A 14,227-nucleotide genomic window follows, 5' to 3' on the forward strand; every position below is an offset into this window, starting at 1 on the left:
TGACTGCTTCTCCTGGGAAGACTCCACCTTGTTACCTCCACCCCACACCCACCTTCAGTTTCTCAAGGACTCAGTTTTACAGAAGTCCAGTCTAACCATGAGGCCACGTTCTTCAGAACACACACTGGGATGCTGAGCAGGGGATGCCCAAGTCATGTCTCAAGCAGGAATGAAAGGAAGGCTGTCAACCTCCAGATAGAAACCTTCCTCTTACTTAATTTAAGACAACATTTGGCAAAGAAATCTAAACAACAACACCCCCCAAAAAAAACCACAAAACCCCACCGTGAAATACCACTTCACATCCACTAGGATGACTAGAATCAGGAAAATGAAAAATAACGTGTTGGCAAAGGTGTTGAGAAATTGGAACTTTCATACACTGCTGGCAGGAATGTTGAATGATGCAGCCACTGTGGAAAATGGTTTGGCTATATCTTAAAAGGTTAAATATTGAGTTGCCATAAGACCCAACAATTCCACTCTCAGGAACCCAAGAGAAACAAAAATATAGGTTCACTTACATGCCTAAGAGAAGTGAAAATATATATTCACACAAAAACGTATCATGAATGTTCATAGCAGCATTATTCACAACAGCCAAAACGTGGAAACAACCCAAATGTCCATCGAGTGATGAACAAATGAAAAATGACATCTCTATATGGAGAAGTACTATTTGACAATAAAAATGAACATGGATGATCCTTGAAAATATTACACTGTATGAAAGATGCCAAACACAAAAAGGTCACATATTATAGGATTCCATTTTTATGAAATATCCAGAATAGGAAAATGTATAGAGATAGAAAGTAGATTAGTAGTTGTCAGGGGCCAGAGGGTATGGAAAAACTAGGGATTTGGAGCTTCTTTTTGAGGTAATAAAAGTGTTCCAAAATTGGTGTGATGATTATACAAATCTGTGAATACATTTAAAAGTGATTAACTTGTCCATGTTAAAAAAAAAAATTGGGGGTAGTAGATAGAAAGCCATACACAAATATTTTGTGTTAAATTGTATTCAACATTCTTTCAAAAAATTAAATTCTAAAACAGTTTAATTAAAAATAAAGTTCTATGTGTGAGGTGAGAAGAGCTGGTCTTTATATATATATAGATATCTCACCCAAAATTCTTTTGTTCATTTGGGAGCCTAGCCACAATGATTTTATCTGTACAAATATTTCTTCCCCATGTCCTCTCCCAGATAGGTTATGTGAGGTCATAGCCACAACAATTGAGTAAATTCCGATTTCTCCTTCCCCCAAATGCATTAGACCCATATTTTCAAGAACATTAAAGAAAATGGTTTGGTGGCCTAAATACTAAAATTAGTTGCTGACACAGTAGAAACTCAAAAGATATTTGCTAGTCTTCTATTTCATACTAATTGTTCAAAGATTGCCAGGTTATTTATCATAAGAATTAAATTTAGATGCCAAATTCAGTTCTGTCTCTAGAAATATCTCCATGACAACCAAAAGGAACTCCTGATTTCTTGCAAACATTGCTTCAGGGGTATCTTGAAAGTTTGGTTACTCTATTATTTAGAATTTCAGCAATAAGAAAAAGTGAGGAATTAGTGGTAGAAAAGCCTTTTTGGCATTTTAGAGCAGTAGGTATCCCTGCAGAGAAAGGACTAATGATCAACTAAAAACGCATTTAGTTGCATGTGTGGTACAATCTCTACTCAAAACTACAAATGGAATTCTCACTTCCAAAGTTTTACTTTTCCACATTCTTTCCTGTCTTCTCTTGTTCATCCTATTTTCTAAACCAAGCAAGATTCATCCTAGCTCATGATCAAAAGTAGTGCTTCCCTAGCTGTGCTGGTAACATTTCCTCTGTGCCATCAAAAACTATTTAGATGCAGAGTCTTTCTCCTTAGGCACACTTAACTTGTGCAGCCAAGATTACTAAAACAAGGAATAATTTGCAAGCAAATATATTGTGAAATTTGTTTTAGTGCTTTGACACACTAGTGGCTCTTGGGAGCTCAGAGTTGAAACTTTTTATTGGTATTTACTCTGGTGCTCCAAGAGTCTAGCATTTGAGTGTTTAAGAAGAGGTCAAGCACATAGATTCTGGCATTAGGTAAAGCTCTTTGGAAACCTGACTCCTGTACTTTCTAGATAAAATTCTGTAATATTTTCTTTAAGGAAAATAATAGTATTTACCTCATAGGATTATCATGAAGAGTAAATGAAATCTGTATTTAAAGCATTTAGCACAATGTCTTACTCAATTACCTGTTAAGAAATCACCATGTATATGCTGCTGTCCAGACAAAAAATCTTGTGATTTGATGCACAAATCAATCAACCCAAGTCCAGAAGTGCAAAGAGCGTCTTTCTGAAAGGAAAAAGGTTAATTCTTTCTGGGAAATGAATATCTAGATGGACTTCAGATATTTGATAAAGTCAAAGATGATGACCTTGTAATTAAGAAGGGACCACTTATTATAGATTCAGGAAATGCTATTAAAGAGAACAAGAAAGTACAAGAAAAAGGGGTTTTAAGAGGTGATTGTTATGTAGTTGGTCTCAATAAAAGGGGACAGACACAAAATGCAGATGTCCATAGGAAGGTTGATAGTGATGAGTCGTCTTCAGTGAGGTGGAAAGCACAGAACAAGATGGAAACAGAGTCCAAGCAGTAAGACAGGCTGGTGTTTTGTGTTGGTTTTGACTTGTTCATGAGAAAAGGAGTGTTGTTGGGGTTTTTTCCACCTACTTTGCAGGATAATCATGAGAAGTAAATGAAATTTGTATTTAAAGCACTTAGTAAATGAAATTTGTATTTAAAGCACTTAGTACTTGTCAGACATTAGTACAATGTCTGACAATCGCCTGTTATGAAAGTACCATGTATATGATGCTCTCCAGACAAAATGACTTAACAAGAGGTATACCAATCAATCCAAGTCCAGAAACTTTTGCACTTTGAAGTAATTGACAACAATTAAGGAAATATAGGAGGAGATGAGGGGAGGGCAGAAAAAATGAGAGGAGGTGAGCACCAGAAGGGAGTTAAGATTGCAGAATTGGAAACTGAAGCCTGTATAATTTGAGATAGAGGCTTTGGGAGTTTGACATCTGCCATTTTGCTTGTAACCACTGTCCAGGAGGAGATAGGACTGGTAACTGAACCTCTATTCTCTTTGCCCACAAAGGTTCCAAATATCTAACGGGCCATAAATTTAGGAAATAACAATAGTTTCCACCCTTTTCCATCCTGACCAAGTGACCTTTGATCCATCACTTAACTTCTGTGCAAATATAGCCACACAGACTAGTGGAGATGTTTTGAAAGTGTTGAGTGTTTGGGGTAGAACAAACCTTCCAGCAAAAATATCATGATGTTTAACTTTTATGGCTCTGTGTGAGCTCAGTTAGTTTCTCTATCAACAATCTGAGAACAAACGAGGTAGTTTAGGAATCTTCCCAAATTGTTTCAGGCAGCTCCTATCCTTTATTGTGCTGAAGAAAATAATGTACTATTGTTCCCTGGAAGATTTAAGTGTTGTGTGTGTTTGAGTACAAAGCAATTAATTACCCCAATAATTTTCATTCTCATTTTACAAATGAGAGAGCTGAGGTAGAGGTGGTGATTGTTTAATCCAAATTTCCCAGAAGCCCATGTTTGTCCTGTGATTTCATTCCCATGGCGAGTAAATGTACTTTCAATGCAGTGTAAACGGCTATTAGAGTTGTTGGGCAATTTCACAAAGTATATTTCAAGCCTGAAACTGTGCTCAGCCTCTTATACTCTCATGTATAAGCAACTTGATGCCCTGCATAATGATGAAAGTCTCTGAAAGCTCTAATGCCCTCCTAAAATCTAAGAGTTGTTCTAAGATAATCATCCTGATTTTTATCCCAGTGTTTGTTAATCACAGTCTCTGAACTTCATTATTACTGGGTTCTGGGAACAAGACGGATGGAAATTATATGACTGGGAAACATCCCAAATTAGAAATACCTGAGAGCAAAAATGACACCAATCATCAATCCTCACTTCCCACACGTTAAAACCATCAGTCTTCATTTTAGCCAGATCAACAAGCAGAACTTTATTTATAATCCAAGTAATAACATATCGTGGGACAGTGGTTTATAAAAAACACAGCACATCATTTTTAAGTAGCTGGGGGCCTGTTTTGAAGTCAAAAGATCTATAAATGTGACTTAAGAGTAGCAAAGCTGAAACTAGCTCCAGGTTTCCAGACTCCCTGTCCACTACTTTTACCACTATGTCAAGGGAAACTGTCCATTGGGGAGGACAGAGAGAATAGATTAAAAGAATAATACCAAATTATTGTAGCATGTGTGGTGTCTTCTTTCTGGGGAGGGTTTCAGCTCCTCCAGTTCCCAGCACAATTGTGAGGATTTGTCTGCAGGTGTTGGCTGATTGAAAAAAACGCCTTCCCTACAAACCATTAAAAATCCTAGGCAACAGTCTGTCTTGGGGGTTCAGAAGAAATTGGCTTCAAGATAGGAGATTAAAAGAGTCATATTGATTTACAACAAGATGAAACTTTGGGTCTTCAATTCAAACACCCACAAGCTCTGCTAATCTGTTATTACCATTATCAGCACATTTTCCTCTTATATTTAAATTCAGCTTGTTGGAATGAGAGTGTTTCCTTTTAATTGTTTCTCAGGTTGTGGTTTCTCGATCGGGATCATCAACCCCTCATGTGAATTTCCTCCTGGATTCCCATCCTGTGTCTCCAGAAGTGATTGTAGAACATCCATCAAGCCAGAATGGCTACACACTGGTTGTCACTGGGAAGAAAGTAAGCTCGTCCCACTAAGAGTGTCCATGGATTTGGTTCTTCCTGAATGGATATTTACAGCCAGTGTCACTTGGTCCCTTATAACTTCTCTCTTCATCTTAGATTCACCTCTCTTCTACTAAGTTCTTTCCTGAGTATTCCAGAGATCTTCTGAAATCAAGCTAATTTTTTAGTCAAGGAAGACTGGACCTAAGCGAGGTCTTTTTCAAAATGTCTCCTTTTGTCCTATATTTCTCAATGAGAAAAACAAACATAGAGAATGAGAATTACAGTTCTGATGGTAGAACTTTAGCGCAGGCAGATAAATCCTGGAAACATACATTGGAACCTGATTCTAGCCTATAATCCTTTCTCTCTGTGAGAAGAACGTGCATCTTGATGCCAAAATGATATGTAACCTTACTTAGAATTTTCCAGGGGTTCAAGTGTGTTTTCTCACAGCTATAATTATACTCTTCTTATTTTAAAATCACCTCAGATGGGGCAAAACGTCCCTACTCTATAGAACTTCTAACAATACATGACAATGCTATGTTCACTGGACAATAATGTTAAGTTTTTCACATATGTGCCAAAAGTAGAGGGAAGAAAGGAATTTGATTTTTAAATCTTTAAGCATTTAACCATTATTACATTATTTGTAATATGATTTGTTACATGGTGCTATGTCTAGTAGATTCTATAAAGTGATATTTACATGTGTGTTTTGTGTACTCCATTTTTACTCAACCAACTGACCAAAACACACACACACACACACACACACACACACTTTTAAAGTTCTTTCTACCCCCTTTTCTTCACAGATCACCAAGATCCCATTGAATGGCTTGGGCTGCGGTCATTTCCAGTCCTGCAGTCAGTGTCTCTCCGCCCCTCCCTTCGTGCAGTGTGGCTGGTGCCACGACAAATGTGTGAGAAAGGAGGAATGCCCCCGTGGAACATGGACTCAAGAGATTTGCCTGCCTGCAATCTATGAGGTGGGAATCTGTCTACTGTCATGCATGTTTTTTCGTAGGCACAAATCCCAGAAATAAAAAAGAATCCCCAAACTTAACTTACTCATTTAGCTGTGAGCCATCAGCCAACGCACCATCTCCCTCCCGGCTTTATCCCCAGAGTGGCATTTGGGCACATCACATTCTGGTGAGTTCTGCACCTGAAGTGCTTCCTTCACACTCACTAGGTTCTTTTCCTTGGGCAGCTGCTCTCTCTGAGCACTCTGCGAATCAAAGAGTGGTGGTGAATGAGCAATAGTGCTCCCCATTTTCTCACACGGGGACCTGTTTCCTCCTGACTCACCCGTTTTCTGATTCCTCACCACCTACTTTAAATGCCAGGTGCCCAGACGTGAGCCTCCACCACAGAAACAAATCTGCCCATAGCATATCCTGGAACCTTGAGCTGAACTCCGCAAATCAGTAATCTCAGCCAGACTGGGGCACACAGGATGTCTATTCCTGCCTGAGGCATAGATGGTGGCCTTGTCTCTTCACAGATGAGATTGGAAGTTATTTCCCAGGGCAATGTGGGAGACAAGTGGAGGGTCACCACCCATGGTGACTGGTAGTTGTCTCTCAATGTTCTTGTAGATAAGTAAAGGCTCAACTGATGACTCTACTAACACTTACACTTTTGTGAGCCATTTTTTCTTTAATTCATTCCAAAAAATATTTACTGAGTGCATACCACTTGGCAGGCTCTCTTCTAGACACTGGAAAGTACAGTCCAGAACAGGACATACATACCTCCTGCTGATGGAAAACTTAGCTTCTGACACTGGACAGCAACCCTGACATGGCAGCCACACTTTAACTCTGTCACTTAAGCATATATTGCATATATTTGGCACTATGAAAATCTCCATGACAATTTTTTTTTTTTAATGTCTTGGTCCAAAACATTTTTCTTGAAAACACTTCCCTGGTGAGGATCCAGTATGTATTTTCCCTATCCACATGTAGAACAGTTGGACTTTAGTAAATTGTTCTTGTGAAAGATTCAAGTTAAAGGTCTCCGTCGCCTGGTTCATGCCCTAGTAAACAAAGTGTACGAATCAGAACAAGAAGTGCCCCCCAAGCGCATGGCTGTTTTCATTTAGTTACGGTGTGGAGCAAGATTTGTAGTGGGTGACTGGGTTTTAAACCAAGCCATTTTCTGTTAGGTGTGACGCTATTATTTTGACTTGCTTGATTGGCCAGAGAATAAACTAAATGAGAGTAGGAAAACAAATTTAAATCTCTACAGTAGTATTAATGCGCTTTTTTGTTGTACAAGTACTTTCAAAACCCTATGCAATTTTATACTTTTATAAACACACAGCCTTGGCAATTTGAGACACTAGGAATCTGAACTCAGCTATTCCATGAAAAAGATAGGGATAGTATGTATCTGCTCTTGCAATTCAATCACAACAATTTCCTTTCAAATATAGCCAAACTAGTATTTTAAGTGAAGAAAGCAGGTTGATAACCTGTACAAAGGAAACATTTAATTTTGCCTAGTGTGCCTCCTTTTTTTTTACTAATCATGAAAGCTATATTAAAAATAAAGATAGGGTATATATTTTAGAATTTTCTGGAACCAGGGAATCTTTTACAATATTTGAATCTCCCTCCTCTCACCTTCCCTGACTCTAGCACACTGTCCAGTTGGCGACGTTAAAAGGTTGCATAGTATCGTGCACAAGTCAGAGAGGCTTAGGCTACACGGTTAGAAGGAAAGTAGTGCATCTGACTCCATAAATCCCTCTAGGTTCATCGTTGTTAGGAAGATTTCATGCTGCACTAGACCGTAACATTTAGCATTCTTACTGCAAAAAATGAGACAGATTATCCATCTTTTCCTTATCTGTCTTAAACTCTACAGGCACAAAATCCAACTAATGTATAGAATTTCACTTTCCAATACACACAAGTTAACCTGCTTTTCAAGGTACATGATGTTCAGTGACTGAACTTCTTTGCAGTTTCAGATAGGAAAGCTTTCTGTTTCAAACATGTCATCTGATCTCGTCCTTAAAAAGCAATAAGATGCTTCAGGAAAAGAAGAGCACTTTCCAATGTGTTCTGAATGTATTAGCAGAAAATTATCATGTCTTGTAGGGTTGAATTTAATACCACTGAGACAACAAAACTATTTATTAATTGATCACAAGACTCAGATAAACGCTATCTCATGGGAATAGGAGGGGGTGCAAGCAGCATACTGCCACCACGATATTGGTGACTTTTTTTCTACTAAAGAGGAAAGGAGGCCTCCATTGAGAATTTTTATTTTCAAAGGTATTTTTGTTTGCTTTTTAGCTTTCTGATGTTTTATCTTAATGGGTTTTTAAATCAAGAATCTTTTAAAATACTGTTGGAATGGGCCCCATCAGTGTGATCTTTCACCTGTGAAAGGACGAAAGTTACTTTTGTGGCTCTATCTCCCCTATCCAGGCAGGTAGGAGGCCCAGCCTCTGTGGCTTTGTGCCGGACAATCATTTCCTGCCCACAGAGTTTCTCTGCCCTTCAGGATAACTCAGAGTTTGCCAGCCATTGTTGGGTCTATCCAAGGGTGTGTAGTCCACAACTGCTTCCTTCCTTTTTCCCTGGAAGAGTGAAGGTTATCCCATAAGCTAAGAGGAAAATGCTCAGCCCAGAGAGAAAAGCTAAGCAGGGCTGGCCTTTTGCACCCTGAGGGGCTGGCAGAGGGCATCTAATATCCATTCCTAATGCTGGTGCCTGAGTTGAACAGCTCTCAGTGTCTTTTCTCAAAGCATCCAATCCCTTTGCCTGTTATAGAAAGTAATGGTGAGGGTGTATGTACAGTGACAGACTTCAGTTTTTATATGGAAAGGGAGGATGTAGGCAGTGGGATCAAGTCAACATCAGCCTTGGGCAGCTGTTTTCAACGGGAAGCCCCCCTCATTAGAAAAGCCCAGCAGCTGTGTGATGGCCTCAGGCTGAATAGAGCCCTGGGAGGCTTGGATGTCTTGTTCTCTCCTACCAGATTTCTAACATAATAATAATAAACAGATTTTTTTCCTAGCAATTCTCATTTGGTTAGACATGGACAAGGTAAATTTTCATAAAAGGCACAACTGTGTAATGGATTTTTATGGGTAAAATAACTATCATAAAAGCTTTAAGCTAAGACTTTAAAGGGGTTTGGTAGCGAGAGTAAGTTAAGACTTTGTTTTGTGATTATTTACTTAGGATGGATGGGAAGGTGTGCAGATTTAAATTTTGCAAAATGCCCTTGTTAATTGTCAAAGAGGGATTTTTAGCTGTTCACACACTGGGCTTTAGCAAACACCTTTGCTGGTTCTTGAGTTGCCTCTATCTTGGTGCTATGTTTTCCCACCATTGTACTTTACAGCACAATTTACAATATGTCCCCCCTAAAAGAGCATTTCCTTTCCCAATTGTCACAAACCTGCTGAGGAGAAGATTATTTTTAACTTGGAAGTGTGTTTTGTTTTAATAGTTTTAGCCTGAGAACACGCCTTACAGACTTCATAAGTGTCTAATGCTACCTTAAATTATGATTGCCAAAGGGTTATCAATAAATTCAAATTTTGCTTTGAACACACCAAAAGTGAGCCTGCAATAGTAAAATAAGCCTGATATTTATTTAACATTGAACATTAGGGGGAAAAAAATCAATCTAAACACGAGATGTAAAATAGTGCCAATGGAGCCGGGCTCGGTGGCTCAGCCTGTAATCCCGCGCCTTTGGGAGGCTGAGGTGAGTGGATTGCCTGAGCTCGCGGGTTCGAGACCCGCCTGGGCAGCGAGACCTCATCTCTACAATAAATCAAAAAATCAGCTGGGCGTGGTAGCACGTGCCTGTAATTCCGGCTACTTGGAAGGCTGAGGCGGAAGGATCGCCAGAGCCCAGCAGGTCGAGGTTGCGGTGTCCGGGAGCGGCCACTGCACTCCAGTCTGGGCAACAGAGTGAGACTCCAACTCAAAAAAAAAAAAAAAAGTAGTGCCAATGAAGATTAGAAAAATTGCTATAATACCAATGTTGGGCTCTCTCCAGTTTTGTTTTTATCTAATAGAAATAATATATTGTATGTATTAAATATTTCATAATTTTTAAAGGTCGAGTGTGTCAACTAATCATCTGGTATATATCAAATAGTGACCATATTGAAAGAACAAAGAAAAGCCTATATCAGTAATACATGTGAAGCAACTATAAAGAAGTAGATTCACTGATTTGTTGGTGACTGGCACATAGGAGGTGCCTTATTAATAAGTAATGAATGAATGATTGGCGGCTATATATTGAATATCATTTATGTGTTTCCTATTATGATAGCTGCTAAGTACAACTGGGCAAGCACTGGATACCAAAAGAGGTATTATACGATGAGACTTTCGTCTCTGAGTGGGAAACACATAGCAACAAGAATATAGCATGCACACAGTCAGTGCACAGAGCAAGGCACATAGTAGGCCTTAGCTTATAGGGTTCGTGAAGGAGTTTGATCAGACCTTGTTCTGGAGGTCCATGGAGCAGTTACAATTGGAGTTATGAGTAAGTAAAAGACTGGGCCCAAAGTATGTCTACTCCTGCCTAAAACATCCCTAAAAACAAATTCACTTCAGATTGGCCCAGAAAGCCCTTTTTATTCCCACCAGGCTGAACCTACTCTTTGTCCCATCTCTGGAACTCCTGAAAACAACTTGTTTCATCAGCATGATAGGTAACTTTAATGTTTGTTCCAGATGCCCTGAAATGTGTGACCCTTTTTCCTTTAGTGAAAACTCAATTTTTACTAGACTGTGGGAAAATGGAAGAATTTCAGACTATTTAAGGATACATTGTCTATTTTCTATACATATAAAAATAATAATTTATTGGCTTTTTAAAAAAAGTTCTGTGTTGGTCTTGTAGGTTTTCCCAACTAGTGCACCTCTTGAAGGAGGGACAACGCTCACCATATGTGGCTGGGACTTTGGATTTCGGAGGAATAATAAATTTGATTTAAAGAAGACCAGAGTTCTCCTTGGAAATGAGAGCTGCACCTTGACCTTAAGTGAGAGCACAACAAATATGTAAGGATCTTAAAATGCTTTGCTGGGATGTGCTCAGAAGACAGGTTTTGTTTTTGAATGGGTATTTGTTTGTTTGTTTGTTGTTAAAAAGCTCAAAAAGTCCATCTCTTGCATTAAAAAGGGAATTGGCCTGTCACACCTCTTGTGGGCTTGTTTTGTCCTTGTATTCCCAATTGCTTACTGGGTTTAGGAGAAATAAAGGAGGCATGGCCTAGGTGAAGAGAAGAATCCAGCATCTGGGAGTTCTTTAACCATTTATGTAACAACTCTAGAGAAATCATCTGGGTAGACTTGAAAGGGTAGCACTAGCTGGAATAGCTTCATCTTTAGAGTCTTCAAATATAATAACGTCTCCAAAGGCTTTTTAAATAAAATTCAGCAAACAGCTCACTATGGACCCTCTATTCTAAATGCAGAAAAACTGAAAAGGTAGTCTAGCAACTGAGTCATGTTTGAGACTCTTTTTGATTGAGTTTAAGTTTATATTCAGCTCTCTCTCTATATATCTTAGAACTGAGCAGACCTTCCAACTCAGCTCTTCCAATCCAAGACCTGTGCTTGTTCTACTATGTTCTACATGTATCTTCTATAAGCTCTGAATTAATAGAGAACCCAGGAATCATTAGTTGTCATGTAGTAATAAACCAAACATTTAAAGTTTTATGGTTGCATCTTTAAGGTTGATATTATATCAAGTGGTTATTTTATGTCTATTAGATTGGTTCCAGTGTTACACAAAGGTCTAAATCTACTCATTTTACTTGAGACCAAAACATCAGTTAATGTCATACCTGTTAACATTATGGTAAAATAAATTCATTCTATAAATTTCCCTTGTAAATTCTCCAAAACTCATAATCATTGCATTGTAGGTTGGACTTGTAAAAGTGAAACGTAATTCATTCTTTTCTTTAAAAAGTTATTTCTAAAAACGTTTTAAATTTTTTTCAGAACTATATAATTATTGATTCAAAAACAACTCTATGAAATGTCCATCAGAATTTCGTTCTCCTTTAAGTAATTTAAATAAGCATGTGACAAGTATAACCACAAAAATGTACCTGTTGACATACTTCAATGCAGATATTGGCCTATTTATAGTTAACCCATTGTTTCATATGCAACTGAAATACCATTTCTTTATCTTAAATGGGCCAAACATTATCTCTACAGTTTCATAGGCTTAGACTTCGATTATTATGCACTTTTCAATTGGTGAGGTCTGCATTGATGAATTCCAATATTTTCTGCTTATTTGTACAAACACTATAATAGTTGATATAAAGCTTAGCATAATAGTACAGAAATAGAATTATACCATTTTCAGCCTCAATGCTTACCTTGAAACTCTGCTTGCTATTCAAAGTTGTCAATTCCCTTTTTAGAGTTAATGTCCCTTCCTAGAAAACAGCCTAACTAGAAAATGCAATTGGATTTGTCATATATTTGGTTTTTTTCAGGTTGAAATGCACAGTTGGTTCTGTAACGAATGAGCATTTCAATATGTCCATAATTATTTCAAACGGTCGTGGGACGACACAATCTAGTACATTTTCCTATGTGGTAAGTTTAAGCATTACTTTCCTCATGAACTAGGATGTTTGATGTTTGCACAATCTATTTAGAGTTATAAAATTAAAAAGTTACTTTGTTTTGTTTTTATCTCCCATTCAGGATCCTATAATAACAAGCATCTCTCCAAGATATGGTCCTCAAGCTGGTGGCACTTTACTTACTTTAACTGGAAAAGACTTGAACAGTGGGAATTCTAGACACATTTCAATTGGTGGAAAAACATGTACTTTAAAAAGGTGTTGCAAATTTCTTTTGTTGCATCCATCAAGTTGGATTAATATCCATACCATACAAATTAAGCAAAAATTGTACATTTATTTACTGTTTACTCTCCTGCGGACAAAACTTCCTCTTTCCCAAATCCATCTATTTCCTTTTGCTGATTTTCCTTCCCTTGCCTTATTATTTAGTAATTCCCCTTTTCAGTTTTGTCTTCCTGTCCACTCTCTTTATTGTTATACCTTAGGATCTTGGTTATACTATAGACAGTGAGATTCTGGTGATTGATAACAAATTAAAATAAACATTTTCATCAAGATTTACAATTAGACTGACTCACTCTGGGGAGGAAAGAAATGGGGGAAATCAGACTTGGAAGGAGGTTATGTTCCTGCTTCTTAAAGTTAGAAGAGTTCATTTGATCAAGTAACAAAAGTTCTTTAAAGATTTCTTAAAATCCCAGTTGACCTGTTTATGACAAGGCTGAGTTTGAGATCCAGTCAGATATAAAAAGTCTATGCTAGAAAGAGCTTTTTTTCTAGACCACCTCAGGAAATTCCCACTTAGGAACCATTGAGTTATATCTTTTTGATTTATGGATTATAATTCTAAAATATTTGTATGTCTAATAGCTGAGGTTCATTTTCTTAATTTTCTTTTGTTCAGTGTGTCAAATAGTGTTCTTGAATGTTATACCCCAGCCCAAACCATTTCCACCGAATTTCCTGTTAAATTGAAAATTGACTTAGCCAACCGAGAGACGAGCAGCTTCAGTTACCAGGAAGACCCCATTGTATATGAAATTCATCCAACCAAATCTTTTATTAGGTAAGTAAAAGCTTCTGATGGGTGTAAAAAATAATAAGCATAAAGACAGTTGAACTGTAGAATAGTCCAGAGAAATTGCAGTTTTATCTCTGGCTTTAATGCTGTTGCATTTCTTTTAAAGGCTGCCTTTCCAATTCAGGAGAGAACGCTACATTCAGGTTTGGGGTACAGTCTGACTTATCAGTTCTGGTTCACACCAAGAAGCATTTTTTCCTATTTTATTACATTTAAATGGATTACAGTAAAACCATTTAATGTGGCACCATAGTATGTATGCACTATACTATGTATGTCTGTTCTATGCTTACCTTAGGGTCCAATAGTGGAATCACCTTTTTTCTTCCATTCTTCGCTGTATTTTTGGTCCTGCCTGCCTTATACACAGCATTTTCCTGTACCAGACTCCCTTTGAATCGATGTCTCATTGGATCCATTCAATCTGCCCTGTTTCTGTTAATTCTATCCGTCTAGCAACAATAGTTAAGTTCGTTTTTCTTTGTATTTTTTTCAGAGAGGAAATGATTTATTTTATGATTTAGTGAATAAAAAACAAATGCAAGCCGGGTTCAGTGGCTCAGCCTGTAATCCCGCGCCTTTGGGAGGCTGAGGTGAGTGGATTGCCTGAGCCCGCGGGTTCGAGACCCGCCTGGGCAGCAAGACCTCATCTCTACAATAAATCAAAAAAATCAGCTGGGCATGGTAGCGCATGCCTGTAATTCTGGCTACTTGGAAGCCTGAGGTGGAAGGATCACCG

At 38.0% G+C, this 14,227-nt stretch overlaps 1 protein-coding gene across 2 annotated transcripts in view; it reads left to right on the top strand.

Annotated features, from left to right (window-relative positions):
• Positions 1–14,227, top strand: part of MET (MET proto-oncogene, receptor tyrosine kinase) — a 93,015-nt gene that overhangs the window by 38,237 nt on the left and 40,551 nt on the right. For both annotated transcript variants that reach the window (XM_021716727.1, XM_008066339.2), the window contains 6 exons: positions 4,667–4,801; positions 5,608–5,781; positions 10,691–10,851; positions 12,312–12,414; positions 12,526–12,662; positions 13,312–13,473. In XM_021716727.1, coding sequence (XP_021572402.1) covers positions 4,667–4,801; positions 5,608–5,781; positions 10,691–10,851; positions 12,312–12,414; positions 12,526–12,662; positions 13,312–13,473 — 872 coding nt within the window. The remainder of the gene's footprint in view (positions 1–4,666; positions 4,802–5,607; positions 5,782–10,690; positions 10,852–12,311; positions 12,415–12,525; positions 12,663–13,311; positions 13,474–14,227) is intronic.

This window comes from Carlito syrichta, unplaced genomic scaffold, assembly GCF_000164805.1.
Source record: "Carlito syrichta isolate Samal-C Ts95f unplaced genomic scaffold, Tarsius_syrichta-2.0.1 Scaffold308881, whole genome shotgun sequence".
In the NCBI taxonomy this organism is placed as follows: domain Eukaryota; kingdom Metazoa; phylum Chordata; class Mammalia; order Primates; family Tarsiidae; genus Carlito; species Carlito syrichta.